This window comes from Brassica rapa, chromosome A10 (genome assembly GCF_000309985.2).
Source record: "Brassica rapa cultivar Chiifu-401-42 chromosome A10, CAAS_Brap_v3.01, whole genome shotgun sequence".
NCBI classification, from domain to species: domain Eukaryota; kingdom Viridiplantae; phylum Streptophyta; class Magnoliopsida; order Brassicales; family Brassicaceae; genus Brassica; species Brassica rapa.
In genome coordinates this window covers 17,437,318-17,460,089 of record NC_024804.2, presented here as the reverse complement: position 1 = coordinate 17,460,089, position 22,772 = coordinate 17,437,318, and the positions used below count along the sequence as shown (strand labels likewise).

At 38.7% G+C, this 22,772-nt stretch overlaps 8 protein-coding genes across 18 annotated transcripts; 3 read left to right on the top strand and 5 right to left on the bottom strand.

Annotated features, from left to right (window-relative positions):
- The first annotated feature begins 227 nt into the window (after positions 1-227).
- LOC103846664 (thylakoid membrane protein TERC, chloroplastic) lies at positions 228-3,185 on the top strand. Of its 7 annotated transcripts, none has more exons than XR_004452406.1 (14): positions 243-476; positions 578-674; positions 822-933; positions 1,025-1,101; positions 1,178-1,265; positions 1,339-1,419; positions 1,507-1,563; positions 1,677-1,758; positions 1,937-1,986; positions 2,137-2,193; positions 2,283-2,361; positions 2,483-2,541; positions 2,603-2,728; positions 2,819-2,926. XR_004452406.1 is itself a non-coding variant. In XM_033281989.1 (14 exons), the coding sequence occupies exons 1-14, from the start codon at positions 341-343 to the stop codon at positions 2,914-2,916; spliced, it is 1,104 nt and encodes a 367-aa protein (XP_033137880.1). In that variant the 5' UTR covers positions 243-340; the 3' UTR covers positions 2,917-3,185. The 7 variants fall into 7 exon arrangements, 6 of the variants coding, with proteins under 6 accessions (XP_033137881.1, XP_033137880.1, XP_018511110.1 ...); XM_033281989.1 differs by having other exon boundaries at positions 578-649; positions 824-933; positions 2,671-2,728; positions 2,819-3,185; XM_018655594.2 differs by having other exon boundaries at positions 578-653; positions 2,671-2,728; positions 2,819-3,185.
- A 183-nt stretch (positions 3,186-3,368) lies between these two features.
- LOC103846663 (cysteine proteinase inhibitor 1) lies at positions 3,369-4,118 on the bottom strand. The gene is made up of 2 exons (XM_009123628.3): positions 3,859-4,118; positions 3,369-3,756 (listed from the first exon to the last, which is right to left on the bottom strand). Exons 1-2 carry the CDS (start codon positions 3,976-3,978, stop codon positions 3,571-3,573), a joined length of 306 nt encoding a protein of 101 aa, XP_009121876.1. The 5' UTR covers positions 3,979-4,118; the 3' UTR covers positions 3,369-3,570.
- Positions 4,119-4,217: 99 nt separating this feature from the next.
- Positions 4,218-9,647, bottom strand: LOC103846662 (rho GTPase-activating protein 6). Its single transcript, XM_009123627.3, has 22 exons — positions 9,348-9,647; positions 8,826-8,862; positions 8,629-8,705; positions 8,370-8,440; positions 8,214-8,292; positions 7,964-8,108; positions 7,753-7,872; positions 7,558-7,635; positions 7,416-7,471; positions 7,264-7,333; positions 7,092-7,179; positions 6,699-6,939; positions 6,413-6,634; positions 5,985-6,290; positions 5,854-5,903; positions 5,700-5,760; positions 5,537-5,620; positions 5,341-5,451; positions 5,090-5,259; positions 4,942-5,008; positions 4,739-4,855; positions 4,218-4,650 (listed from the first exon to the last, which is right to left on the bottom strand). Exons 1-22 carry the CDS (start codon positions 9,399-9,401, stop codon positions 4,456-4,458), a joined length of 2,499 nt encoding a protein of 832 aa, XP_009121875.1. The 5' UTR covers positions 9,402-9,647; the 3' UTR covers positions 4,218-4,455.
- A 237-nt stretch (positions 9,648-9,884) lies between these two features.
- Positions 9,885-12,491, top strand: LOC103846661 (calcium-dependent protein kinase 17). The gene is made up of 6 exons (XM_009123626.3): positions 9,885-10,965; positions 11,069-11,221; positions 11,298-11,581; positions 11,664-11,791; positions 11,902-12,001; positions 12,084-12,491. The coding sequence occupies exons 1-6, from the start codon at positions 10,158-10,160 to the stop codon at positions 12,177-12,179; spliced, it is 1,569 nt and encodes a 522-aa protein (XP_009121874.2). The 5' UTR covers positions 9,885-10,157; the 3' UTR covers positions 12,180-12,491.
- Positions 12,492-12,549: 58 nt separating this feature from the next.
- Positions 12,550-13,399, bottom strand: LOC103846660 (splicing factor 3B subunit 6-like protein). Its single transcript, XM_009123625.3, has 2 exons — positions 12,837-13,399; positions 12,550-12,749 (listed from the first exon to the last, which is right to left on the bottom strand). Exon 1 carries the CDS (start codon positions 13,289-13,291, stop codon positions 12,917-12,919), a length of 375 nt encoding a protein of 124 aa, XP_009121873.1. The 5' UTR covers positions 13,292-13,399; the 3' UTR covers positions 12,550-12,749; positions 12,837-12,916.
- A 339-nt stretch (positions 13,400-13,738) lies between these two features.
- On the bottom strand, positions 13,739-17,046 carry LOC103846659 (dihydropyrimidinase). The gene is made up of 13 exons (XM_009123624.3): positions 16,822-17,046; positions 16,271-16,441; positions 16,136-16,187; positions 15,760-16,029; positions 15,464-15,675; positions 15,228-15,348; positions 14,989-15,076; positions 14,817-14,895; positions 14,616-14,703; positions 14,485-14,525; positions 14,357-14,409; positions 14,115-14,271; positions 13,739-14,035 (listed from the first exon to the last, which is right to left on the bottom strand). Exons 1-13 carry the CDS (start codon positions 16,912-16,914, stop codon positions 13,838-13,840), a joined length of 1,623 nt encoding a protein of 540 aa, XP_009121872.1. The 5' UTR covers positions 16,915-17,046; the 3' UTR covers positions 13,739-13,837.
- A 9-nt stretch (positions 17,047-17,055) lies between these two features.
- On the top strand, positions 17,056-19,875 carry LOC103846658 (geranylgeranyl transferase type-2 subunit beta 1). 3 transcript variants are annotated; one of them, XM_033281997.1, is made up of 11 exons: positions 17,056-17,295; positions 17,673-17,726; positions 17,837-17,987; positions 18,135-18,251; positions 18,369-18,435; positions 18,511-18,659; positions 18,872-19,005; positions 19,091-19,189; positions 19,268-19,343; positions 19,439-19,569; positions 19,665-19,875. In XM_033281997.1, exons 1-10 carry the CDS (start codon positions 17,269-17,271, stop codon positions 19,531-19,533), a joined length of 969 nt encoding a protein of 322 aa, XP_033137888.1. In that variant the 5' UTR covers positions 17,056-17,268; the 3' UTR covers positions 19,534-19,569; positions 19,665-19,875. The 3 variants fall into 3 exon arrangements, with proteins under 3 accessions (XP_033137888.1, XP_009121871.1, XP_009121869.1); XM_009123623.3 differs by having other exon boundaries at positions 17,840-17,987; positions 19,439-19,875; XM_009123621.3 differs by having other exon boundaries at positions 19,439-19,875.
- Positions 19,876-20,151: 276 nt separating this feature from the next.
- LOC103846657 (mediator of RNA polymerase II transcription subunit 19a) lies at positions 20,152-22,683 on the bottom strand. Of its 3 annotated transcripts, none has more exons than XR_004452407.1 (7): positions 22,430-22,683; positions 21,839-21,903; positions 21,460-21,752; positions 21,142-21,372; positions 21,004-21,063; positions 20,774-20,922; positions 20,152-20,455 (listed from the first exon to the last, which is right to left on the bottom strand). XR_004452407.1 is itself a non-coding variant. In XM_009123620.3 (6 exons), exons 2-6 carry the CDS (start codon positions 21,864-21,866, stop codon positions 20,872-20,874), a joined length of 663 nt encoding a protein of 220 aa, XP_009121868.1. In that variant the 5' UTR covers positions 21,867-21,903; positions 22,430-22,683; the 3' UTR covers positions 20,152-20,871. The 3 variants fall into 3 exon arrangements, 1 of the variants encoding a protein (XP_009121868.1); XR_628700.3 differs by having other exon boundaries at positions 20,154-20,443; XM_009123620.3 differs by having other exon boundaries at positions 20,152-20,922.
- Between the last annotated feature and the right edge of the window lie 89 nt (positions 22,684-22,772).

The following is a 22,772-nucleotide window of genomic DNA, read 5'->3' as shown; positions in this document are numbered from 1 at the left end:
TGCATCATGTATTTTAGGAGTATAATTTTATTTATATATGAATGTAATTTTTTAATTGATAATATATATTTTTACAAATTTTTATATATAATAGTATGTATATCTTAATTATCATGATAAAAATATATATTAAAATTAAATAATATTTAACTATACTTATATATCTATACTATTATTTAAGAAATGAATTTGCCGATTGTGGTAATAGTTCTGACCGGGTTGGGTCAGAATTGTCCGGTAGTAAAATTCAAACGGCAGCGTTTTAATGGTATTATTCAGCGATTGATAGTGGTCACTCACTCGCATAATTTTTGATTTTGGATTTTACACAAACAACGCAATGAGCTTAGCTTCAGTTATCCACCACGGAGTTCTCGCTCCGGCGAAACCGGATCGAATCTTTGTTAGCGTTCCGGTGATTCCGCCGAACTTCCGAGCTCGTGGATGGACTGAGTCTCGTCTCTCTCTCGTTTCAGGTTCTCTCTTTTAGTACACATAATATAACATTGCATTTCAATGTATCTGAACGCACGGATTCATATTATCTTAATGTGCTTCTGGGCCACCATTGTTTCAGCTGCAAATCGTCGTCTTTCTCCTATTGCTTGCTCCCGAGGAACTGATCAGGAAGATGATGTTTCTTCTTCTTCTTCAGGTGAATATGCTTCTTCTCCCAAGATTACATTTTTTTTTCGATTCAGATTCGTTGATTGATTGCTATGATCTTAATTTTGCTAGCAAGGCACCTCTTAAAGAGGAAAAGACAGAGGCTTTGTGTTGTGTGAAAATAATTTAATTGTGTGTTTGTGGTGGCATGTTAGTACAGAGAAGGAGAGCAGAGATCTTCTACCACACAAAGATGACGATGGAGGTCTGAGAGAGACTTTAAAAGACGAGACGTACAAAACTTCCTTCAAGACTGTTGCCTTGTGTGTTAGTATCTTTCTTCCATCTGCTTTTTTTTTTATTTTTTTTTGAATGTAAAAACGAAACGTAAATGTTATATTTATCTATCTATCAATAGGTAAGCGCTGCAGTGGCGTTTGGAATCGGAATAGGTTTGAAGGATGGTGTTGGCAAGGCATCTGAGTTTTTTGCTGGGTGCGTAGGTGCTTTGCTTATGATATGTATAAGCTCGTTTAGCTCTGAAGGCGATTTATTTTTCCAACTGTTTCAGCTATTTATTGGAGCAAAGCTTGTCAGTGGACAACTTGTTTGTTTTTGTTCTCGTCTTCAAGTACTTCAAAGTGCCACTCATGTATCAGGTAACCAACTATATGCACACAAGTTTAGTTCTTGGCGATCACATAGTAATCTGATTCTGTTTCCTTTCTATAGAATCGGGTGCTTTCCTATGGTGTAGCTGGTGCAATTATCTTCCGCTTCACCCTCATATTAATAGGAACAGCTACTCTTCAGGTGAGTCATGTGTGCTTAAATCGAAATTTGTTTATTTAATTGTCTTTCCGCTTCATTTGATTCTAAATTATCCTTACTATCTTTCAGAAATTTGAAGCAGTCAACCTACTGCTTGCAGCAGTTCTCTTATATTCGTCTTTCAAGGTGCATATTACCTCGTGTTACCATTTATTCCTATAATTACAACGGCATCTATTGGTATGGAACGTAAAGGGTGCTTGTCACTTAACTTTTCTAGGCCTAATATCTTTATACAGTTATTTTCAAGTGAAGAAGATGATACAGATCTATCGGACAACTTCATTGTGAAGACATGCCAGAGATTTATTCCAGTCACATGTAATATACCCATTATTTTTTCTTCCTGTTCCTGCTATAGCTGTTTATTTTTGTCACTTTCAAAAGTTCATTTGACTGGATTATGTGTAGAGTTATGCGTCTCAGTGCTAATACTGTTTAGAATGTTTACCATAGCGAATATAATTTTCTTCTTTCTTATGTTTTCAACTGTGGGCAGCAACTTACGATGGGAATCGGTTCTTCACAAAGCATGATGGCATCTGGAAAGTAAGTATATGTCTGTGTGACTAAATTTTCATTGATATTTAAGATTTGTGTAGCATCTACTATTAAGTCTTCTTGTATGAGGATTCCTTGGTAAAATTATCATAGTATCTTTTGAATGGTTTCTAATTGATCTGAAAATATTTTGGGCAGGCCACACCATTGCTTCTCACAGTAGCAGTGATAGAGCTCAGTGACATAGCATTTGCTGTAATCCTCCATCACAACTTTGTGAATCTTTTTTCTGGCTCTTTAAGAAAATGAAGCAAAGTACTGATACTGGTTTCTCATTCTCTTAGGTTGACTCAATACCAGCTGTTTTTGGTGTCACAAGGGATCCTTTTATTGTCTTGACCTCTAACCTGTTTGCAATCTTAGGTATTAATTTGTTATCTATACTTGATCTTATTAGTGTCGATGCTACCTCTTAATATTTTGGAAGTTTGAATTGAAGTTTAGGGGAAGAGTTATGGTAAATTCATTTTCTTTTTGCCTGCAGGACTAAGGTCTCTCTATACCCTGATTTCTGAAGGAATGGACGATCTGGAATACTTGCAGGTATCATTTTATCACTTTGTTTTTATACATAATACAGTTCCTTAATCGGAGTCATTCGCAGTAATGTTCATTAGGTACCCCATGGGACAAGTATGATTTGTATCTGATCTTGTCTTTTGCCATAACCAGCCATCAATAGCAGTGGTTCTTGGCTTCATCGGATTTAAGATGATCCTCGATTTCTTTGGTATAAAGATTCATTCATCCACAATTTCTGCTTGAACAAAACCACCACAAAAAAAAACTAAAAACTGTCAACATTTCTTTCTCCTTGCAGGCTTCCATGTGTCAACCGAGGCATCACTTGGTATTGTGGCGCTTTCTCTTAGCACCGGAGTACTGTTGAGCCTAACAAATAAATCCGGTGACAGCTAACTAAGAACGGGGAACAGATTACAGAAGTAGTCAATCAAACTTTTATAAGAGCAAAATCGCATTGTTCATTATATGATTTCACAGATGTGTAACTGTAGATATACAACAGAGAAGGGGGCAATGCTTTGTATGGCTTATTATACGTTAAATGATTTTACTTTTCGCTTAGTCGTTCAAAGCTGCAAAGAACAAGATTTTTTTGTCTGTAAGACTTCGGTTTCACTCATAGATGTTTCTGTGTCTGAAGACGATAAGATTATATTTTGTTATAATGCATACGTAATCAATGTTCTCAGCTTGATAATGATCTTGTTCAAGACAGGATCTGAATCTACATCTTGAATGGAATTTAATTTGATGATTTTGTAATGTCATGGAGACACTCATCACCTCTAGCTTTAATCATGAGACTACCACTTTAGTTTTCATCATCAGGTCTTGCAGAATCATGGTAGATAAGATGTAACTTGCAATAATACACAAACGAGAAAGTCATAAATAGATAAACACAACACCAGTTCCATTACACAGACCCAAACACATGGAGTAGTAGAATTTCACATTCACTTATTTAACGAGAGAGTTACCCATTGGTTAAACACTAAACAAAGACTCTAATCACGTAGAATGTGATGTGCTTATCAGGTAATGAAACTAAACATCGCGAAGGTGGGTGAAGTCCTCCAGCTTCTTGAGATTCTCCCAGGCCTTCTCCAAAACCTTGGCCTCGTACACCTTCTTGGTCTCACCATCAGCCACCTCCACCGTCAGATGGTGCATCGTCCCTGCCACCACCTGCGTTTTCGCACCAATCAGCCTCCTGTACTCCAGACTCACGTTCTGCATACACACATAAGAGATTTCAATATTTTCAATTAGAGAAAAGATATTCGATTCGGATCAAACAGATCCAAGGAAGATGAGAGTAATAGAAAAGTATACCTCCTTCTTGTTATGCTCATCGACAGCGAAACGAGCGAGACTCTCGACTTGAAGATCATTAGCATTTGGATCGACATCGCGAACTCCTCCCAGAACTGTTCCTCCTTGTTGATCCGCCATTATCGCCTCTCCTTGATTATATTTTGCTTCGTAGATAAGTCTCTCATCTCACCTCTTCTCTTTATATATATACAGAGAATTTAGTAAAGCGCGTTTTTTCTTTTATCTTCAAGAATATTTCTTTTTCCATCGAATAATTAAATATTGTGACTTATTATAGCACTACAGGTCGGCAGAAAAAGAAAAAAAAACCACTACTGTAGTCAATTTTTTTTTGTTATAATTTTACAAGTAAAATAGAGATATATAAAAAAAAACTTATACAAATTCTTTAAAATCTTACATAAATCACACTAACAAAGACGTAACAGCAAACAACTTCTCATCATTTTGGTCCATAGATAGATATATAGTCGGTTTGGCATTAAACCGGTGTTTTACAAGTCTGCAAAGGCTGATGACTTTATACATTCTTTTTTTTTTTTCTGATTACATGGATAAAAGGAGGGGGAAGGAGAAGAAACTGCTTAAGGAGCTTTAGTTCCACGGTGGAGAAGACGATCTATGCACAGAAGAGGAAGAACCGTAGCTGAGGTCCAGATTATGAATCTGCTGCATAAGCTGTGACCGTCTTTCCTTGAAGAAATCCAGACGAGTTGTTAGCTCCATGAGAGCTGCAGATGCTCCAGGAGGAGGTTGGTTATTATGCTCATGTCTTGCGTACTCCATCACCTACAAAAGTCCGTAACTAAATTAGTAGAGGATTTCTGCAAGATTTTAGTTTTTTTTACAAGACAGAGAAATGAGAAACACTACTAACAGGTGAAAACTCTTCCATTGGAATGCCTAATGATGCTTCGTTTAGCCTCGGCGAGCCTGGTGCTTGTCTGTTGTTTCCTCTACCGTTTCTCCATTCTGCTCTTAAGCTGCTCTCATCCTATATGATTCCAATACAAGTTGAATGTTACTAACAAATAAATGAAAGAGGTGTCAATGGTTTAGTGAGATCTCTCTGATTAGTACCGTTCTCTGGTTTCTTTCTTGATTAACGAAAGCAAGAATGGAATCAAAATCCTGTTGAAAAGACTTCCTGCAACATTGTTTAAAGTAGAGTGTTTAGATCTTTCTAATAAGTTTACTCTTGAGTAAATATAAGATGGAGTTTACTCACAGTTGAGTATTGTGATTCTGGAGAAACTGATGATGGCTTTGAGCATCTGGGAGTGAGCTTAAGTGATGATGGCGCTGCTGACTAAGCTGATGATGTAACTCTGCTACTTTCTGCTTCAGTCTTGCCACATCAGCTTCTGCGAGAGCTATCTCCTCAAGCTCAGCCCTTGTCTTCGCATTTATTAGTGATGTTAGAACCAAGGAGAGCAAGATATATAACCGTAAACACAAGGAACAAAAGTGTATACTGACTTTAGAATCCGCAGCTTGTGAGCTAAAGTGTCCACAAGAACTGCTAAGACCGACTTCAAGAGCGGATCTGAGGTCTCTCTCAGCTTGTAGTTGCTCTTGTAATCTGCCAACCTGATTATTTCATGGCAAGCAAAATGGAAATTATGAATAAAAACTGGAGAATAGAAACACAAAATCTCAAGAGAAGGTGCCATACATCTTGTTCAAGTGCCAACCGACGTTCATGCAAAGCCTGCTTCCTTCTCTCCAAGCTAGCTTGTAATACTGCATTTCCCTTAGCCTGCAGTATCCATTCAAATCAATACAATAACATTTAAGTTATCAGCATATAGTACTTCTTCTACTGCCACAACAATTACCTCCTTAGCGATTCGTTGCCTCAGCTCATCTTTCATGAGCTCGAGCCTCTGTATAAGAAGCCTACAAGCAGTGAAGCAGCATTAACATAAGCATAAGCAAACCTTAGGAGTATTATTGAACCACAATATACGCATCCAGGATTGAATATCTTACTCGTCATTTCCTGAACCATCAAATGATCCTTTAGCAGGAGTTTTTTGGCCCTGCAAATAGTAAACAATGAAAATAATTGGAAGCTGTGACAACAGAATCATCACTATTCATGCCAGCAATGGAGAACTTACGCTGCCTCTTCCCCAGGGTGAAGAACGCTTAGAACTAACTGTTGATAAACCAGCAGTTTTGTTTACAGGTTTCTCAGCTGAAGTTGTGTATCTAGGAGCAGTGAGAGGAGTACTGGGATTGACTGAAGGCATAGCCTCTCTCCCTGATTGATAACAGTTTTCAGTAGGTGACACGCTGGCGATTTCTATATCTTTAAAGGGCTCTTCGATTTGTCTTTTCACTCTAGTGGGAAAATCGCCAGTACTCTCGACTGAACAATGGATGTCTTTAGGAGACTCAGCATCTGAATCTTCAACCCCATATTCCTGAGAGAAAGCACACTCAATGAAAGAATAGTTAGTAGCTAATGGTTAAAGGAACGAATACAAATGGAAACGAATCTGAAATGGATGTATAGGGCAGTGGGATAAGATGGAAAGAACCAAACCTTGTAGTCATACAGATCACTGCCAGCATAACCACTGCTTTCGCTAGGTTTTCTGCTCAGCATTACATCATTATCATCATCATATGTATGGCCATCTTCTATATCCACATTGTGCAAGTCAGGACGTTTAACCTCTATGTCCTCTTCATCACTTGAGTTCTCAGGCCCACTCTCGCCAATATGAGAATCAGTAGAAGTGGAGCATCTTTGAAGACCTTCATCCTGCAAAACAAATAGTTGAGCATGTAGTTTTGTGAGGCACCAGATATAAATTAAATGATCTTACATTGATCATGTTCCCATAGTCTTCCAAAAGGGATGTCACAATGGCTTGAGCATTGTTAGCAGCATTAGCGGCAGCAAGAAGCTGGGCAGAGTTGTCTTCCAGAGCGTCAAAGCCTTCGAGATCACATTCTCCAGCCAGTAGAGGACGCAGTAGCAATGGAGACATACAAGCAGCTACAGCAGATGAAGTCATCCGGTTCTCACGGGAATGAGAGGTGATAGTATGCATCATCTTCAGAATCCTACAGGATAAAACCCATGCTGAGAATAAAGCTGTTTGAAGCAACCAAAATAATAAACCCCCAAACAGGTTTCCATTAGAGCACCGCCTATTCACCAAGGCATGTGCAGCTGAGGATTAAAATCATTTCAAAAACAACAACTGAAAGCATACCGCAGTAGTAGTCGCCTGTTTGGTTCTGGAAATGTTTCAACTATGGCAGAGCGCAGTGATTTAACCCGAGCTTCTTTATGATCGATTTCTATAGAAAAGGTAAAAAAAAACGAGTTATATACACAAGTACACGAAAGTAGAAACATAGATTTCATATACAAAACAGACTTACTATAAGCTTCTAGGAAAGCAGTGCAGCACGAAGCAGGAACTGGAGAAGAAGGCAACTGCCGCAGAACATGCTGTAGATACAAATAACATTAACACAAATATTTCAACACATTGAATTTAAACTGGAAGCATAGTTAACGCACTATATAATACCTTAACACAGTCTCCAACAACATGTGGATCCTCTTCAGGACTAAAATCTGTGTTCCCTAGATAAGTAAATTTGGAAAATTAAGAGAAAGAAATTAGAAATGAATATACCAAAAAAAAGGGTCCATATGTACAATAACAATACCTTGTTCGTACTCATAAACTCTGCGTTCTACCTCCTCAACATCTGCAGACTGCCTTAGGATTCCCTCTACTTTGGTTCCTGTGTGGACAAAAAGAAGAAATCATTTATATGGATAATTAGAAGGAAAAAAACATTTCTACAATAGCCTGTGTAGCTTACAATAGATTTAATTAAACTATGAGGCAAAAAACTCACCATAAGTCTCAAGAAACTGAAGTGCTTTCTCAAGGAACGACGGACTTCCATCAATTTCTTCTAGAGCAAGCAGAATTGGTCTTCCAACAACAGAAGACTTCAATGGGCGCTGATCTCTCCCTGCATGCCAGCGTGTGATCGTTATACATAGGTAATATGAAAGGAACCATGGAAGATGATCTGATCATAGTAAAAAAAAAAGAGAACTAACATGAATTAAAGGACCCTTCAATTGTATTGGTTGCCTCTGTTCGGAATATCCCATTTTGACCAATTACCAATGCTGCATTAGGAGCCTGTGCAAGGGCTTGCTCAAGAGCTGCCTTCCACTCATACAAGTCCTCTAAGGACTCAGCCTATGTGAGCCAAACCATTAGCATTTCATTAGAAGCATAACAAAGGATTCACAGCTTCATTAAGGGGGCAAAAAATGAAGTCAACTTCCTAAATTTATAAATCACCTTGAAGGTGAAGGCTCTTCCATCACGCCCATCTGGGAATAATACAGTCAACAACTTCTTATCCTCTCTCACCACGACACTGCAAACAAAAAATGTTAATACATGCTAGAAAACTTGGAGGTGTTCTTATAAACAACAAATACAGGCAATACATACCTCCCGGAACTGTTCAAGTCAATGCCTCCAAGAGTCAAATTTACTTCACCCCCTTTTTGTGGTGATACACTCTGCAAAAACAGTTGAAACAATGAGCTAAGGGTCATTCATACTTCAAGAAAATTGTGTAAATTAAGATACTATTAAACTCCATGCACATTGTTTTAACAGACTGATAGAGGGACGATATAACAAGTGATTAGTGAACACCAAATCTAGAAAGTAAAAGAACTTCTGCAATTGGAAGGACAGTACTGACCGGATCATTTTTGAAGAAGACCAGAGAGTTTCGAGTAAGGATAAACCAACGCTTCTTCCAGGAAGTCCAACCAAGTCCTGTCAATAAGAATGAAATAGAAAAATAACTGTAAACAGCAAGATGGTGGTATCTAAGGAATCAAGACTGATACACAAACAATTAGCAGCGTAGATGACTTTGAAATTTTAGAAGGTTACCTTTTGATGAAATGAAGAGAGGACCACTCTTGTAAACCTGTCAAAGAAAGAATTCATAGTGGAATACAAGAAATGATTATCATTGGTTTGAGTTATTATATAGTTCAACTACACAAAGCTACAGATAAAAAAGAACAAACACATATCTTCCATTACCAACAAACAAGTGAGACTAATCTATGCTAGCTTATTAATACCAAGCTAGTAACAGGAGATCCACAGACGCAGCAGCCACAGCAAAAAAAATCAAACACTACAGCTAATGATGCATAGAGATATTTATTTAATCAATAATTATGCCAATATAATGGGGATATGACACTTCTTATCCACTGGCTCCAGTCTTTTGAGAAGAAAAAAAATCTAATCCTTCCAGAAAAATTCTCATACTTTACTCAATGTGTCACATATGCCTTCAAACAAAAGCACTAATCTTTGTTTATCTCATCAGTCTTCAACAATCCCACGAATCAAACAAGATGATAAGAACCAAAGAGGAAGCCAAGTAGAGACTGTAGTTACCGTATTGGAAGCTCCAACTTGTGGTCGCTGCATAGCCGCAAAAGAAGCCGCCATTGTAGAGAAGTACACTACTTAATCTAGAAAATGATTAAAAAGCTCAAAAGTCTGAATTGTTTTCTATCTATAAACCCTCTCCAGAGACGAATCAAATGGTACACATTAGCCCGAGTCGATTGCCTTGTTTACTCCCATTTTCCCCTTTGTTTATAGATCAGGACTAAAACGAAGAAGAAACTATTGGCTTTCTGACCTGCTGCAGCTACTGAGTGAAGGGGAAGAGACAGAAGAGAAAAGGGTTAAGTTCAGACACAACACGGTCTAGTCTAATTCTATGCATCGGTCCAATAAAAAGTCGCCACGACAGAGACATTTCATACCCTTTTGTCTTTTTCTTTTTTCATCGTTTCACATTATAACAATTGACTAAAAAATCAAATCTTTGTATGTTGGTTAGCTGGATTTTCATATTATTAGTTGTTAATGACAGTTTTTTAAAAATTAATTAATCCTAAATCTTAAACGTCTTTTTTTTTTACTTTAAATAACGTTACAGAGAAGCTTTGGTCCTAAACTTCCTCCTTATCAACAAACGCTTTACTCCTTTGAACCAAAGGCCAACGAAGAGAACAAAACATTCTATTCATAGCCATTCACAACCAAAACACCAAAACTTTTCTTGCTAAAGAAGAAACAAGAGAACAACACACACAGAGAAAAAAAAAAATAGAAAAACCTCTCAAATTTTCTCTTCCTCCTTGAGCTTTTACCTCCTTCCTCTCCTCTCCTCTCCTCTCACCCTTTAATGCAACAATGGGAAACTGCTGCTCTAACGGACGTGACTCAGGCGACAACGGAGACACGCGCGGCATAACCGCTTCAAACGCTGGTCCAACTGCCGAAGCCTCCGTACCACAATCCAAACACGCCCCTCCTTCTCCTCCTCCCGCAACAAAACAAGGCCCCATAGGACCCGTCTTAGGCCGTCCCATGGAAGATGTAAAATCCTCATACTCTCTAGGCAAAGAGCTAGGGAGAGGACAGTTCGGCGTCACGCACCTCTGCACGCAGAAGGCGACAGGTCAGCAGTTCGCTTGCAAGACCATTGCCAAAAGGAAGCTTGTGAACAAAGAAGACATTGAGGATGTAAGAAGGGAAGTGCAGATAATGCATCACCTTACTGGTCAGCCGAACATTGTGGAGCTTAAAGGAGCTTATGAGGATAAACACTCTGTGCATTTGGTCATGGAGCTTTGCGCTGGTGGAGAGCTGTTCGATAGGATTATTGCTAAAGGGCATTACTCGGAGAGAGCTGCTGCTTCCTTGTTGAGAACCATTGTTCAGATTGTGCATACTTGTCATTCCATGGGGGTTATTCACAGGGATTTGAAGCCTGAGAACTTTTTGTTGCTCAGCAAAGACGAGAAGGCTCCTCTCAAGGCCACTGACTTTGGGCTGTCTGTATTCTACAAGCCGGGAGAGGTGTTTAAGGATATAGTGGGTAGTGCTTATTACATTGCGCCTGAGGTTTTGAAAAGGAAGTATGGACCTGAAGCTGATATTTGGAGTATTGGTGTCATGTTGTATATCCTCTTATGTGGTGTCCCTCCCTTCTGGGCTGGTAAAGTTCTTCTTTGTCTACAAAAGAAAACGAGATTATAAATATATGTAGAGATGATTTTGTTTAAACATATTCATGTGTTGTGATTACCTGATGATTATAGAATCGGAGAATGGGATATTCAACGCCATCTTAAAGAGCCATGTTGATTTCTCAAGTGATCCATGGCCATCAATCTCACCTCAGGCGAAGGATCTTGTTAAGAAGATGCTCAACTCTGATCCTAAGCAAAGACTAACTGCTGCTCAAGTTCTCAGTAAGCTTCTACAAAACACACACACAAAAGCATAACAATCTTTCTTCATGCTAATTAATGTTTTCTCTTTGTTAAGACCATCCATGGATCAAGGAGGATGGAGAAGCACCAGATGTTCCTCTTGACAATGCGGTGATGTCCAGGCTCAAGCAATTCAAAGCAATGAACAATTTCAAGAAAGTTGCATTACGGGTGATAGCGGGTTGCTTATCAGAGGAAGAGATCATGGGGTTGAAGGAGATGTTTAAAGGTATGGACACAGACAACAGTGGAACAATTACACTCGAGGAGCTAAGACAGGGACTCGCTAAGCAAGGTACAAGGTTGTCAGAATACGAAGTCCAACAATTAATGGAAGCTGTAAGTCATTTGTGTTACCTCTGTCATATACTAAGCAACAAAGAGACTCACCACTGATTTTCTAATTTTTTGCTCCCTGTAGGCCGATGCTGATGGTAATGGAACAATAGACTATGGTGAGTTTATCGCCGCCACAATGCATATCAACAGACTTGACAGAGAAGAACATCTCTACTCAGCCTTCCAACACTTTGACAAAGACAATAGCGGGTAAGCACTCTATATAAATGATTCTTAACATACTTCAAACACCAAAGATAGAAGTATGAAGCTTGCTATGAATCCAAATGCACACCTCAAGTAATGCTTGTTGTTCCCAGATATATCACTATGGAAGAGCTGGAACAAGCCCTACGAGAGTTTGGCATGAACGACGGCAGAGACATTAAAGAGATCATTTCAGAGGTCGATGGAGACAATGTAAGAAACAACACTCCCCCTTAAAACCGAAACAAACCATCTAACAACCTCATTATTAACATAACCAAAATCTCTGATGCAGGATGGTCGGATAAACTATGACGAGTTCGTGGCAATGATGAGAAAAGGAAACCCTGATCCTATCCCAAAGAAGCGGCGTGACCTCTCATTTAAATGACACTACCAAACGTTGAAAGTAGAGAGAGGAAGAGAGAAGATATCAAAAAGAGAGCAGAACATGAGTCAATCAAAACTCATCTTCCTTTTAACAATGAGGCAATCAAAATTAAAAGCATGCTCGGATTACTAATGATTGAAACAGGAGGACATCGTTCAAGAGATGAGAAGGCTCAAGAAGGGAGAAAAAAAAAATCAGTAATTCAGGATTTGGGGAGGGGAAGGTGTGAGATTTTATTGTACATTTATTTTTTCTGGTTTCTTAATGTACTTACAAGATTCTTTTTCAATTCTATTGTATGTGTTAGTGATACATGTTCTAAACCTCTTAGCAAAAACACTAACCAATCCAGAAAAGATACAAAGCTGAATACAAGTACATCAAATGCATCAAAGCACAATACTTTGTAACATCAATAGCTACATGGACCTGAAAAGAGATATTTTTTCATTGATTGGTTCAACATACATACCAAGATTAAACAAAAAGGTTCGATTTTTCCCCCAATTGAAACCCTAAATCGCGAACACTAAACCTCTTAGCCAAACACTAACCAATCCAGATCATCAACTGCATCAAAGCACAAAACTTTGTTACATTAATAGCTACATGGAGCTGAAAAAAGGTATTTTTCATTGATTGGTTCAACATACATACCAAGATTAAGCAAAAAAGGTTCGATTTTTTTCCCCAATTGAAACCCTAAATCGCAGAATCGAATCATCGAGGACACGTGTTTACTTATCTTTGGTAGAGACACCATACTTCTCCTGCAACTTGGCAACCTCCTCTTCGTTCTTCTTCTGATCGAACTTCTTGCTCATCTTCGCGTGCTGGTAGTAGAGCACGATCAGGTACCGGTTCGCGACGTTGAACCCGGAGAGATGGTCCACGGCTTGTTTCGCGTCGTAGATGTCCTCGTAGACGACGAAGGCCGTGCCTTTCGTGTCCTTGTTGCATCCGATTCGTATCTGGCGAATCGCGCCGTACTTGCCGAAGATGTCGTACATCTCCTCGCTCGTTATGTTGAAGGGGAGGTTCCGGACGTAGAGCACGCGGTTTACTTCCGGTGGGAGCCTCGTGTTTTGCTTGCGCAGACTGACCGTCGTCATAGCTCTGCTTCTCCTGCTTCTCCTTGTCGCCGGAGATTTGTTATTACCGTCGCACAGATAAATCTTCTGTCGGGAAAATAGAATTCTAGTACTTGCGGTGATGTTTGGTATATATATAAACGGATAAAGCAAAGGGTAAAACCGTCTTTTGAATCCTATTATTGCCGGTGTTAAGTCAAGTTAGTCTAATAGTTATAAGCCCAATTAAAAGGCCCATTAGAAGTGAAGTTTGTGATTTGGATGCTTTTGAGCGTTGTGTTGACAATTTTCTCTCTTGGAGAGTGAAGAGTACATGCTACAACACAATATTATCAATTCTAGAGTATAGAACAGCTTTTATTCATAATCTTTCTTTTGATCTTGGTATCTGTTCTTGATATAGAGAACAGAGAGATCAAGGCTCGAACAAACAAACAAACAAAAAACTGGAGTAGAGGACAGATTTTATACATAATCGTTCTTCAGATCTTGTTGAAAAAAGTAATGTTATGTACAACTATTCTTACAGAATCAAATGATTAATTTGCAGATGGTGATACTTGCAACTTAAGTAGTAGCTTCAGACCTGACACGCTTAACTGGAGCTCGAAGGGAAGACAGATAGTTAGCATCAGATTTCTCAATCCCATCGAAAAGGTAGCTGAAAGGAGGCATCTCTACATACTTGCCACTCCCTGGAACTACTTTAAGCTCATCATTTTCCCATACGATTCGTCCTCCCGCTATTGTCACTTCAACTTTTCCCTGAGAACAAAAATGTTGTCATCAGAACTTTTGTTTTAATACATATCAGTCAAGAGAGGATTTGCAAAATGAATATTACCTGTCCTCTTCTGCCCTCATAGACATTAGTGTCGGATCTTGAGTGATGAGACTTTGAGCTAATCACGTAGCTTGAGTTTGGATTCAGTATAATAATGTCTGCATCCGAGCCAGGAAGGATAGCTCCTTTCCGTGGATATATGTTGAAAATTTTAGCACTGATAACAAACACATTAGTCAGTAAATTAAATAAAAAAGCATATCATCAGTATCAATAAAATTAGTGATTAATGGCAAACATACCACTCTGTGCTGGTGATTCTGACAAAATCAGTAGCAGAGATTTGGCCAGACCCCTGGATTATGATATAATAAACCGATTAAAAACCTATGCAAAGAAAGAAGATTTTAGCTGATGAGTGAGTACTTACCACCATCGTGTCCCATGTCAGGTGCATCCGTTCTTCAAGGCCTAAACATGGACAAGTCCAAAGTATTTTTATAAATGAGAATAGATTAGCACAGAAGCAGAGACACTTGAGCGCAGAGAACAAGATTATACCATTAACACCATTAGGTATTTTGCGGAAATCATCAAGTCCCAGAGCTTTTTGTGTAGAGTTGAAAGTGCAGTGATCAGTTCCTACAAGCTGCAGAGATAATGCCAAGAAAATGATTTTTTTTTTCTGTTTTCTCTAAATGATCTAAACGTTTCTGTTTATAGCTTATGTTTATCTACTTAACGCATATCAAGGAAAGAAACCTGAAGGATTCCTGTTGAAAGGGCCTCTTGTAGGGCTTTCCCATGGCCTACTGATCTAATTGGTGGACTCATGACATACCTCAAATATTGAAGAAAAAAAACTTTGAATGAAAAAACCTGGAAGAATAAATGGGAACCTCTTTGAACAGAAGACCTGAGAGAATTTTCTTACTTGGATGCAATTGTGAAGTCAGGATCCCAAAGCCAGTGGTCATCGAGGATTAATCCGGACACCACAGGCTCTCCAATAACCTTCTGCCCTGAAATACATTTATAGATAAAAGGTAACTCTTTATAACAAGCTAGATGTTAACTAAACCTTTGCACAAGGACTCGAGAAATGAACCTATATGTTACACTAATGGTTGTTCCATACAAGGAGCAGGGAAAAAAAGAAAAGGAAAAGAGAACCTGCTTTTCGAGCTTTAGCAATCTCATCCATTGCGTCAACACTCATCACATGAACAACATAGAGAGGCGTGTTAACAAAGCGAGCCAAACGAATTGCTCGTGAAGTGGCTTCTCCCTCAAGCTGCCATATGTCAAAAAGCATCTCGGTTTTTAACTTGAACCAAGTTTACAGAAGCAAGAGAAAATATGTACAGGAGAAGAGAAAAGCTTATTAGATAATACGAGGCTTAAATTACCACAGGAGGCCTTGAGAGAGCATGACCCTCAGGACCAGTAATGCCCAGTTCAATCATTCTTTTCTGTCCTTCTAAAACCGCATCTCCATTTTCAGCATGAACCATGGCCAAGGCACCGAGGGATTTACATCTTTTGAGACCTTCCAAGAGGAGGTCATCAGTGACCATAAGCGATCCTTTATACGCTAGGAAGAATTTGAAAGAGTTGATACCTACAAGTTAAAGAAATAAAAGCACTGAGTTTCTTCATAGCATGGAAACACCAAAACTATTAGGCATGAATCAATGGCACTTACCCTTTTCCTTGACCATTATCTCCATGTCCTTGGAAACACCATCATCCCACTTGGTGATGGCCATATGAAAACCGTAATCCATGCAGGAGTTTCTGGATTTGTTTTCATAGGATTCAAAACCAGCCACCAGATTCCCGTTAACCGGTATAACAAAGTCTATATGCATAGTTGTTCCACCGGCTAACGCTGCTGCTTGGCCACTGAAGAAATCATCAATAGTCTCTGTATCCATGAACTCCATGGCGAGGTGCGTGTGTGGATCAATTCCTCCTGTTTACATTGAAGAAAAGAAGAAGAAGAAGATCTGAGCAAGAGGAACATGGAAGGCCAACCATTTTAAACTACATGTAATAAAGTGCTATGAATTGATTTTAACCTGGCATAACAAACTTTCCGGTAGCATCCAGTACAGTAACTTCGTCCCCAACCTGATGATACAAAGTGACAAGAGAATCTTCAAGCAGATCAAAAATAAAAAAGGATACAGGATTAAAAGTGAGTTAGTTAATACCTTAATGTTTGGCTGCACGGCGACAATAATACCATCTTCCACATAGACGTCAGCAAGTTGTTGATGGTGTGCATTCACAACTGTACCTCCTTTGATCAAAATCCTCGTCGATGAAGAAGAAGATGGAACGCCACAAGATTCCCCACCAGGCCCTCTCTCTGCACTACAAAACTGGAAGAGAAAAAAAAACATAATTCAAATCTCATCAGACAGTTGATAATCGACTGTCAGATCGTGTGTCTGGATTAACGTCCTTTCAGAAATTACAAGTCAATGTAAAAATTTTAGCTTTTTTCAATTTCAAATTGATTGGATTAGAAAACAACTTAAACTAACTGTTACTTGCTTAAAATCAAGCTCAAGACTTTGAGAAAGATTAGATGTTTTTAAAACTGGATTGAGCTTGTTGCTTATAACTAAACAAACCCAACTGTGAACAGTTCATAAGAGAGACAGATCAAAACAACGAGAAGCTGTTAACTGCGTCATTTCAAGGTTCAAAGGCGTGAAGAAGAAAAGAACAAGAGGGAGTTATGATCAAACACACACACCTGAGTAGCTGAATCTGAGACGGACGGAGACGGAAGCAGAAGAAGTAGAGAGAGGATGAAGAAGATAGCATCATAGATAGGTCTTAGCGCCATTGATGAAGAAGCTGTTGACGAAAGATCTCTCTCCACGTCTGTGTTTATATAATTCACCTTCCTAATTATTGTTCCAGCACTTTGCTATTGGCTTGATCAAATGTTCGTCAACGCTAAGCAACATCAAATGGAATATTGAACCGCAATTAGAATAAAAACCGGTTGAATCCGGTTTGGCTTTTCTGTTGATGTATAGAAACCAAGTAAGACCGGCCGGTTCGCGGTTTCCATATAACCCTCTGATCGAGGAAGAAGGTTTGATGTTAGACCTTAGAGAAAACAGGTTAAGAAGTTTCTTTTCGATCTTCTTCAATCCCCTCCAATCGCGCGACTCGTCTTCTGTGTTCAAAGCAGATGAGCTCTTCCTCTTCTTCCTCCCAGGTAACCAAATGCGAACTTATCATTCAACGCTACTGTTCGATCTCTAGTTCAAAGTTGGTCTCGTTCTTTGTTTATCTGATGAAAATGTGCTTATTGATCAATTTCATAGGGGTTCGAATTCACTTCAATCATTATTACCTTTCATATCTCTTCGTCATATATGATTTGGGCTTAAAAACTTATACTTTGTGTTATGCATAGCTGATCAGCTTTAGCTTATACTTCTTTAGATTCTTAACTATAGATGTCTCAAGTGTTTAATGATTATGGAGATTTAACTCATACTAAGCTTGTATCGTTCCAAGTTAAAGTCTTTTATGGTGATTTCTTCAATTTGTGCAAAGTTTACTGAATCTTCTGTGAATAATTTGTGGCAGATGGGTCAGCTTGTAGCTGACAAGCATGTACGTTACATTCTCATGTCAGAAAAGGTATCAGAAGCTATATCACCACTCTCCTCATTCTCAACTGTTTTATGTCACTGTGATTGTAACTTATTATTTTTGTTTTCAATTGTTTTCGAATGATCTTAACCTGCTAGAAGAAAGAGAGTTTTGAGTCGGTGGTGATGGATCATCTAAGAATGAATGGTGCGTACTGGGGACTCACCACTCTTGACTTACTCGACAAGCTTGGCTCTGTTTCCGTAGACGAAGTCGTTTCATGGCTCATGACTTGCCAGCACGAATCTGGTGTGTACCATAGTATTATTATAGGGGTTAGGCTTTGAAAATTATATGGAGACCATTGGACTTGCTAGGATTTCACATCTTTATTACCAATCATAAGATATGGCTTCAGTAAAAAAAGTTTAAAACAAGTGGTGTTTCTCTGAGCAGGTGGCTTTGCTGGAAATACTGGACATGATCCACATGTTTTATATACACTGAGTGCTGTTCAAATCTTGGCCCTCTTTGACAAACTAGACATTCTTGACGTTGGAAAAGTATCAAGTTGTATCCTTTGGCACTTGGCTTCTTTACTACTGGTGGAAACTTCATATTACTATGCAAAGAAATTGCTGCAAATTTTTTATGATAGATATCATTATGGTTTCCTATATACGAAATTAGATGTTGCTGGTTTGCAGAATGAAGATGGATCCTTCTCAGGAGATATCTGGGGAGAAGTAGATACGAGGTAGTATGGAGATATGATATGTTTCCTGTTGGATATTTCACTTTGTTGAATCTAACTGCGTGACTGTTTTTGTAGGTTTTCTTACATTGCTATTTGCTGTCTCTCAATATTGAAATGTCTTGACAAAATCAATGTAGAGAAGGCCGTTGATTATATTGTTAGCTGCAAAAACCTTGACGGTGGCTTTGGGTGCACACCCGGAGCAGAATCACATGCAGGACAGAGTATGTTATGCTATCTGAGCCTCTCTTTTTTTTCCTGTGTCCTCCCGATTGTTACTTACAATTGGGTTCTAAATGATTTTACTGAGTTAACTAGTCATATCCCATCGCTTTGTTTTTTTTAGTGGAGGTGTTATAGCAATTGTGTAGACAGTATTGGAAAGTTTCATGGTAGCTGGACGGTTATTATTTATTTTGCTGATCTGTTCCTGCAGTTTTCTGTTGCGTGGGTGCTCTTGCTATCACCGGGAGCCTCCATCATGTTGATAAGGACTTGCTCGGTTGGTGGTTATGTGAAAGACAAGTCAAGTCCGGGGGTTTGAATGGACGACCCGAGAAGCTCCCTGATGTAGGCTTTACGCTCCCCTCCAGTTAGAGAGACATTTATATACTTTCCTAGTGCTTAACACACTTTTGATTGTTCCTATTGCCAGGTTTGTTATTCGTGGTGGGTCCTATCGAGCCTAATCATGATAGATAGAGTTCACTGGATCGACAAAGCAAAGCTTGTCAAGTTCATCTTGGACTGTCAGGTTTGTCTCCAAGATGTCAAGACAATTCTCGTTGGTAATTTGCTTTAAAGATTTTCTCATCTTTCACGAATTGGGTAGGATTTGGAGAACGGAGGCATCTCAGACAGACCGGACGATGCTGTTGATATCTTCCACACCTACTTTGGAGTTGCAGGTAATTAATAATTAACATAGATGTGTCTCTTTATGCACATCTTGTTGGTTTTAAAGCCAAACAAAGCGGTCTGATTTGATCAAAACTTGGTGCAGGGCTTTCCCTCCTCGAGTATCCTGGAGTGAAAGCAGTTGATCCAGCCTACGCTTTACCTGTTGATGTCATCAATCGAATTCTCCTAACCAAATGAAGGCATATGCTTGCAATGGTGTACGACACTAAAATGGTCAAATAACATATGGTTAGACAGTTCTTTGCTTTGTTCATTGGTTGGTCTACTTAGATGGTTTTAGAAGTTCCTTTAAATGCATGGTCAACGAGGATATTGCAATCTGGGTGGATTCAAGTGATCTACTAATGGAAGATGTGATGATTGCAATTCTTGTTCAATTCCTTGAGCACTTTGCAGGACTCAACAGTCTTAATGTTGTATCACTTGTTGGGAGATTCTTAAGGTTTCTAAATGCAATGGGAATGAAGTTGTATTGCTACATTATTATCATTATAAATCACATTACTGTTTCTTTCTCCACTTTGATTGTGCTTTACATCTTGAAAAAGTGGTTATCAGAATGTTCAAGACTAATTAACCAATACTACTTACTTACCCCATTGAATGGAGTTTCAGCCTCAACTCTTCAATATTGGGAGCATTAGGACATGAGCTGGTTTTAAGATCAGCCTTTGTGCTTGCAGAGATTGTGGGAGGGTGTTCCTTGAAGGAGAAGCTCAAAAACCTCCCTCTTGGTAGACAAGCGCGTCAGCAATTGTTCCATTGAAACAACTTTTGAGAAAATAGTCAACCCGATAGTTTGATCAACTTTTACAAGTAAGCTATATATTGTGGCATACAGATAAATTGGAACACCAATTGCACTAACAGTTCATTTTTCAACAACACTAACTGGATAACAAATTATTTTACATGAATAGAGTAAACATTGTGATTTTTATAGACAGAAAATATATGGAAAAAGAAAACACCACCAAGACCAAAATGTTACAAAGCTGCCACCAAATCAATTGCGTGATACGAATTTTGCTTCTTCTTCCCCTTTCTTCTTCTTCAAGGAATGAATTCACCAATTTGAGATTTTAACCTACAAAGTCCACTTGTTCAAAAGTCAAAACCAGCACAACTTGAAATTTAAGACACGTGTATGTTCCCTAGGAAACGATGTGTTAATTCTACTTCAGTAACGTAAAGAACACCAGAAACATGAGTACACCAAAATTTGTAACGACAAACCACTCCCTCCTAAAAAGAGATTATGGAAACAGTGTAAGGATTATGATGACAGATATATATTTCTATGAAGGATCCTGGAATACCAAAATGAGTTGTACTGAAATGAAAGAATGGATAGCCAAGAAAGCGCCAAGCTAACTAAACAAAGAGAGACAGGACGGTATAGTACAGAGATGCTTACCTAATATATAGTCTACAGTGAGTTGAAAAGTGATTTCTAAACCTCCTCCGTGACACCTACTGGATTTGCAGAATATAGAATTGAGAATGTCTGCCAATCTAGCCACCAACCCTTATTGCACCCATCTCATCCAGCTTTGAGCTCTTATGCTGCAACGAGATAAATAGAAAGCCGAATCAATTAATTTACTAACGACATAATAATACTTAGTCCCCCTGCACTAGCATTACCTTGTTTTTCTTGTGCCTATGAATGTCATTTAGATCTTCATCCCCATCGTGTTTCCTTTTCTGAAATATCAGTAACTCCATGTGATTTCCATAGGATCACGCAATCAAAAAAATATACATGAAACAAACAAGTCTTACCTTATCATGATGTTTCTTAGAGTGTTCACCCGAATCGTGGTGTCCATTTTTCTCCTTTTTTCTGTCTCGGTCCTTGTCTTTATCCTTACTTCTGTCTCTATGCCTGTGTTTGTGCTTCTTATGCTCTCTATCTTTGTCCTTACTCCTGTCCTTGTGTTTCTTATGTTTCCTGTCCTTATCCTTCGACTCACTTTTTGACTTGGGTGGTATTGTAGGAGCTCCCTTCTCTTCCTGAAAGAAAGAAAACAGGAGTCGTATCACTGATGTTCATATTCTAGTACCTAAACATCTCCATAGGACCTGAGAGCAGATTCTTACGAGAGGCAATTCAACAGGAGTCGTATCACTGAGTTGGAAAGCCTCCATAAGCTCATCCATCTCAAAAGGTTGAATGCGGGTACTATTAGTCTCCCGGGTCTGTGACATGTTCTGAACAAGCTGATCTAACTGCATCCCTTCTCCCTTTCTGATCTCTGTGTCCCCCACCACGTTATGAAGATAGTGGGAATCTGATAGAGACGCGGAAAGTGATTTTTTGCAAAAGAATTCATGATGCTGCGATAGTTTGTATTGGGATAGAAGATCCACGGCACCACACAGCTCTTTAGGACCTGCACTTATACCAACCAGCAGAACATTAACCACGAAGATGATCCAAAGAGAGGAAAATGAGCTCCAAATTTGAAACCAAGCTTACCTCCAAATTTGGTACGTTCAGGTTCCATCTTCTTTATCACGCTCTGGATTGCTTTTGCATGATCACTGGCAATACGAAACGAAAAATTACAAAGAAACTCTTAGTGCATAAACTAACAATTTGAAGCTCAAACAAATGAAAATACTAAAAAATAAAAATGATAACTCTAGCTAATCACCAGCTCTCATATTGCATAGTGATCCAAGTTGTTGGAGACTCGACAAAACTTAGAGCTAACAAAATATCTGAATTAGCTATCAAAACTCTCTTGGAAACAAAACCTTAGACATTGGAAAAGTATTGTATTGGTAAAGAGAATGAATCAAGTCCATGAATTTTTTGGTATCACCTAGTCAACAAGAAAGTTTCTTTCTATCTTTACTTCTATACGAAAGTTCTCAATAATAATAATAATAATATTAATACATTTTTTATCAAAAAAATAATATTAATACATTTAAGAGTCGATAAAAAGCAGCTCAAAAATTCCGGAACACGAGAATGATCGAGGATAGGGATTTGAAAACAGAACAAAGACAAAGCTCAGATACAATTGAGAGATGAAGCAGAAAGAGAAAGAAGGCGACATACACGTTTTAGACAAAGCCCAGATCTCGTTGGAGAAATCAAATCTAGCTACGGGGCTCTGTATCCAGAGCTCAAACGGAGAGAAAAGGTTGGTTGGTTGGTTTCTTGGGAACTAGATTTCCCGCGCAAATTTGATTAAAAAGGAAGTGATTGGAGGAGAAAGGGGACAGAGATCAAGGGAGAGAGCCGAGAAGAGTACTTTAGGGTTTGAGACCAGACAGACAACAAGAGTTTCTGTTTCTTAACCAATCGGGAAAAACAGTTCCCATGGTTCCTGTCTTTTTATTTTTTTTTTTTTCTGTTGCTGTTTTTAATGTGGGTTCCCCGTGGGCTTCACGCGACTTGT

Bases quoted from the DNA above. Each gene is read 5' to 3' on its own strand.
- LOC103846664 (XM_033281987.1), top strand. From the start codon at position 341: ATGAGCTTAGCTTCAGTTATCCACCACGGAGTTCTCGCTCCGGCGAAA. The intron at 1,266-1,338 runs GTAACCAACTAT...TCCTTTCTATAG, and splicing joins AAGTGCCACTCATGTATCAG to AATCGGGTGCTTTCCTATGG. The intron at 2,194-2,282 runs GTAATCCTCCAT...TCATTCTCTTAG, and splicing joins TCAGTGACATAGCATTTGCT to GTTGACTCAATACCAGCTGT.
- LOC103846662 (XM_009123627.3), bottom strand. From the start codon at position 9,401: ATGGCGGCTTCTTTTGCGGCTATGCAGCGACCACAAGTTGGAGCTTCC. The intron at 8,863-9,347 runs GTAACTACAGTC...TTTCTTTGACAG, and splicing joins AAGTTGGAGCTTCCAATACG to GTTTACAAGAGTGGTCCTCT. The intron at 5,260-5,340 runs GTCAGTATACAC...ATAAATGCGAAG, and splicing joins CACAAGCTGCGGATTCTAAA to ACAAGGGCTGAGCTTGAGGA.
- LOC103846659 (XM_009123624.3), bottom strand. From the start codon at position 16,914: ATGGCGCTAAGACCTATCTATGATGCTATCTTCTTCATCCTCTCTCTA. The intron at 16,442-16,821 runs GTGTGTGTGTTT...TTTCTCTTCCAG, and splicing joins TCTCAGATTCAGCTACTCAG to TTTTGTAGTGCAGAGAGAGG. The intron at 15,077-15,227 runs GTTCTCTTTTCC...AATGTATTTCAG, and splicing joins TGCTAAAGCTCGAAAAGCAG to GGCAGAAGGTTATTGGAGAG.
- LOC103846661 (XM_009123626.3), top strand. From the start codon at position 10,158: ATGGGAAACTGCTGCTCTAACGGACGTGACTCAGGCGACAACGGAGAC. The intron at 11,792-11,901 runs GTAAGCACTCTA...TGTTGTTCCCAG, and splicing joins TTTGACAAAGACAATAGCGG to ATATATCACTATGGAAGAGC. The intron at 12,002-12,083 runs GTAAGAAACAAC...TCTCTGATGCAG, and splicing joins CAGAGGTCGATGGAGACAAT to GATGGTCGGATAAACTATGA.
- LOC103846658 (XM_033281997.1), top strand. From the start codon at position 17,269: ATGAGCTCTTCCTCTTCTTCCTCCCAG. The intron at 18,660-18,871 runs GTATGTTATGCT...CTGTTCCTGCAG, and splicing joins AGAATCACATGCAGGACAGA to TTTTCTGTTGCGTGGGTGCT. The intron at 19,344-19,438 runs GTAATTAATAAT...AACTTGGTGCAG, and splicing joins CACCTACTTTGGAGTTGCAG to GGCTTTCCCTCCTCGAGTAT.
- LOC103846663 (XM_009123628.3), bottom strand. From the start codon at position 3,978: ATGGCGGATCAACAAGGAGGAACAGTTCTGGGAGGAGTTCGCGATGTC. The intron at 3,757-3,858 runs GTATACTTTTCT...GTGTGTATGCAG, and splicing joins ATGAGCATAACAAGAAGGAG to AACGTGAGTCTGGAGTACAG.
- LOC103846657 (XM_009123620.3), bottom strand. From the start codon at position 21,866: ATGGAACCTGAACGTACCAAATTTGGAG. The intron at 21,373-21,459 runs GTAAGAATCTGC...TCTTTCTTTCAG, and splicing joins CTCCTGTTGAATTGCCTCTC to GAAGAGAAGGGAGCTCCTAC. The intron at 20,923-21,003 runs GTAATGCTAGTG...ATCTCGTTGCAG, and splicing joins ATAGGCACAAGAAAAACAAG to CATAAGAGCTCAAAGCTGGA.
- LOC103846660 (XM_009123625.3), bottom strand. From the start codon at position 13,291: ATGACGACGGTCAGTCTGCGCAAGCAAAACACGAGGCTCCCACCGGAA.